This window comes from Poecilia latipinna, unplaced genomic scaffold, assembly GCF_001443285.1.
Source record: "Poecilia latipinna isolate Pla-1442-1.1 unplaced genomic scaffold, P_latipinna-1.0 Scaffold3131, whole genome shotgun sequence".
Taxonomy (NCBI): domain Eukaryota; kingdom Metazoa; phylum Chordata; class Actinopteri; order Cyprinodontiformes; family Poeciliidae; genus Poecilia; species Poecilia latipinna.
The window spans coordinates 22,889-24,109 of NW_015115747.1; the positions used below are offsets into that span (position 1 = coordinate 22,889).

Sequence of the window (1,221 nt, forward strand, 5' to 3'; positions counted from 1 at the left end):
CGTCCAGTCAGACTCTGGACGCTCAGAACCTGTTTATGAACAGAGAATCTGCCTGGATGATCAGGATAAGACTGCTGATGTCTTACACATCTAGCTTTTCTGTTCTTTTTACATAATAAAAGCTTCAGGTGTGCTGTGTTTGGATCCAGACTGAGTTCTTGGTAATATCGTAGGAATTCACGTCTGGTCTTTGGTTCTGGTTCTGGTCCTGAAAGTAAAACATCCACCTCAGTGATCTTCAGTTTGATGTTTCTCCACGTGTCTCTCAGGACGTCCTGTATTATGTCTCTGGACTCTGTCACAGCTGCTGTCACGTCCTCAAAGTGTCTCAGAGGACGGATGTTGATGCTGGATGAGTGTGTCGACTCCCTGAGTGCTGGCAGTGAGGGGTAGTTGAGGAGAAACTGGGTGTGATCCTCTGTGTGTGAGAGCTGCTCCAGCTCAGCGTCTTTCCTCTTCAGCTCAGTGATCTCCTGCTCCAGCTTCTCCTGAACATCTTTGACTCGACTCACTTCAGTTTCCTGCTGGGATCTGATCTGCTGCTTCACCTCAGAGCTTCTTTTCTGGAGGAGACGGATCAGCTCAGTGAAGATCTTCTCACTGTCCTCCACTGTTTTATCAGCAGAGTGATTGATGGCCTCCACCTCCTGTTGAAGCAGCTTCACATCTTCCTTTTGGTCCTGGATTCTCTGATGGATTTGTTGTCGACTCTCCCGGAGCTTCTTCTGCTTCTTAGCTCTTTCTGCTGCAGCTGGGACTGTTTCATGGCCTTTATGTTCCTCCATAGTGCAGAGATAACAGATACACTGCTGATCAGTACGACAGAAGATCTTCATCACCTCATCATGACGAGAGCAGATGTTGTCCTGGAGAGTCCTGGAGGGATTCACCAGCTTGTGTCTTTTTAATGGCGGAGCATCATAGCGAGGTTGGAGGTGATTCCTACAGTAGGAAGCTGGAGATGATAAACAGGACTTGACAGCTTTTCTCTTCCTCCCAGTACAAACATCACAGGCCACATCTTCAGGTTCAGCATAGCAGTGACCAGGTGCAGCAGCTCGGAGTCCAGGCTTCCTCACATCCTCCACTAAAGCAGCTAATGTGAAGTTTTTCTCCAGGGCAGGTCTTGGTATGAACTCTTTCCTGCATTGAGGGCAGCTGTATTTTCTCCTCTGATCTTCTCCATCCCAGTGATCTTTAATACAGTCCATGCAGTAGCTG

The 1,221-nt window shown here is 48.1% G+C and overlaps 1 protein-coding gene across 1 annotated transcript in view; it reads right to left on the reverse strand.

Moving 5' to 3' along the window:
- The window catches only part of LOC106940216 (tripartite motif-containing protein 16-like), a 7,383-nt gene that overhangs the window by 5,418 nt on the left and 744 nt on the right, over positions 1-1,221 (reverse strand). Inside the window, exon 2 of the mRNA XM_015022896.1 lies at positions 30-1,218. Coding sequence (XP_014878382.1) covers positions 30-1,218 — 1,189 coding nt within the window. The remainder of the gene's footprint in view (positions 1-29; positions 1,219-1,221) is intronic.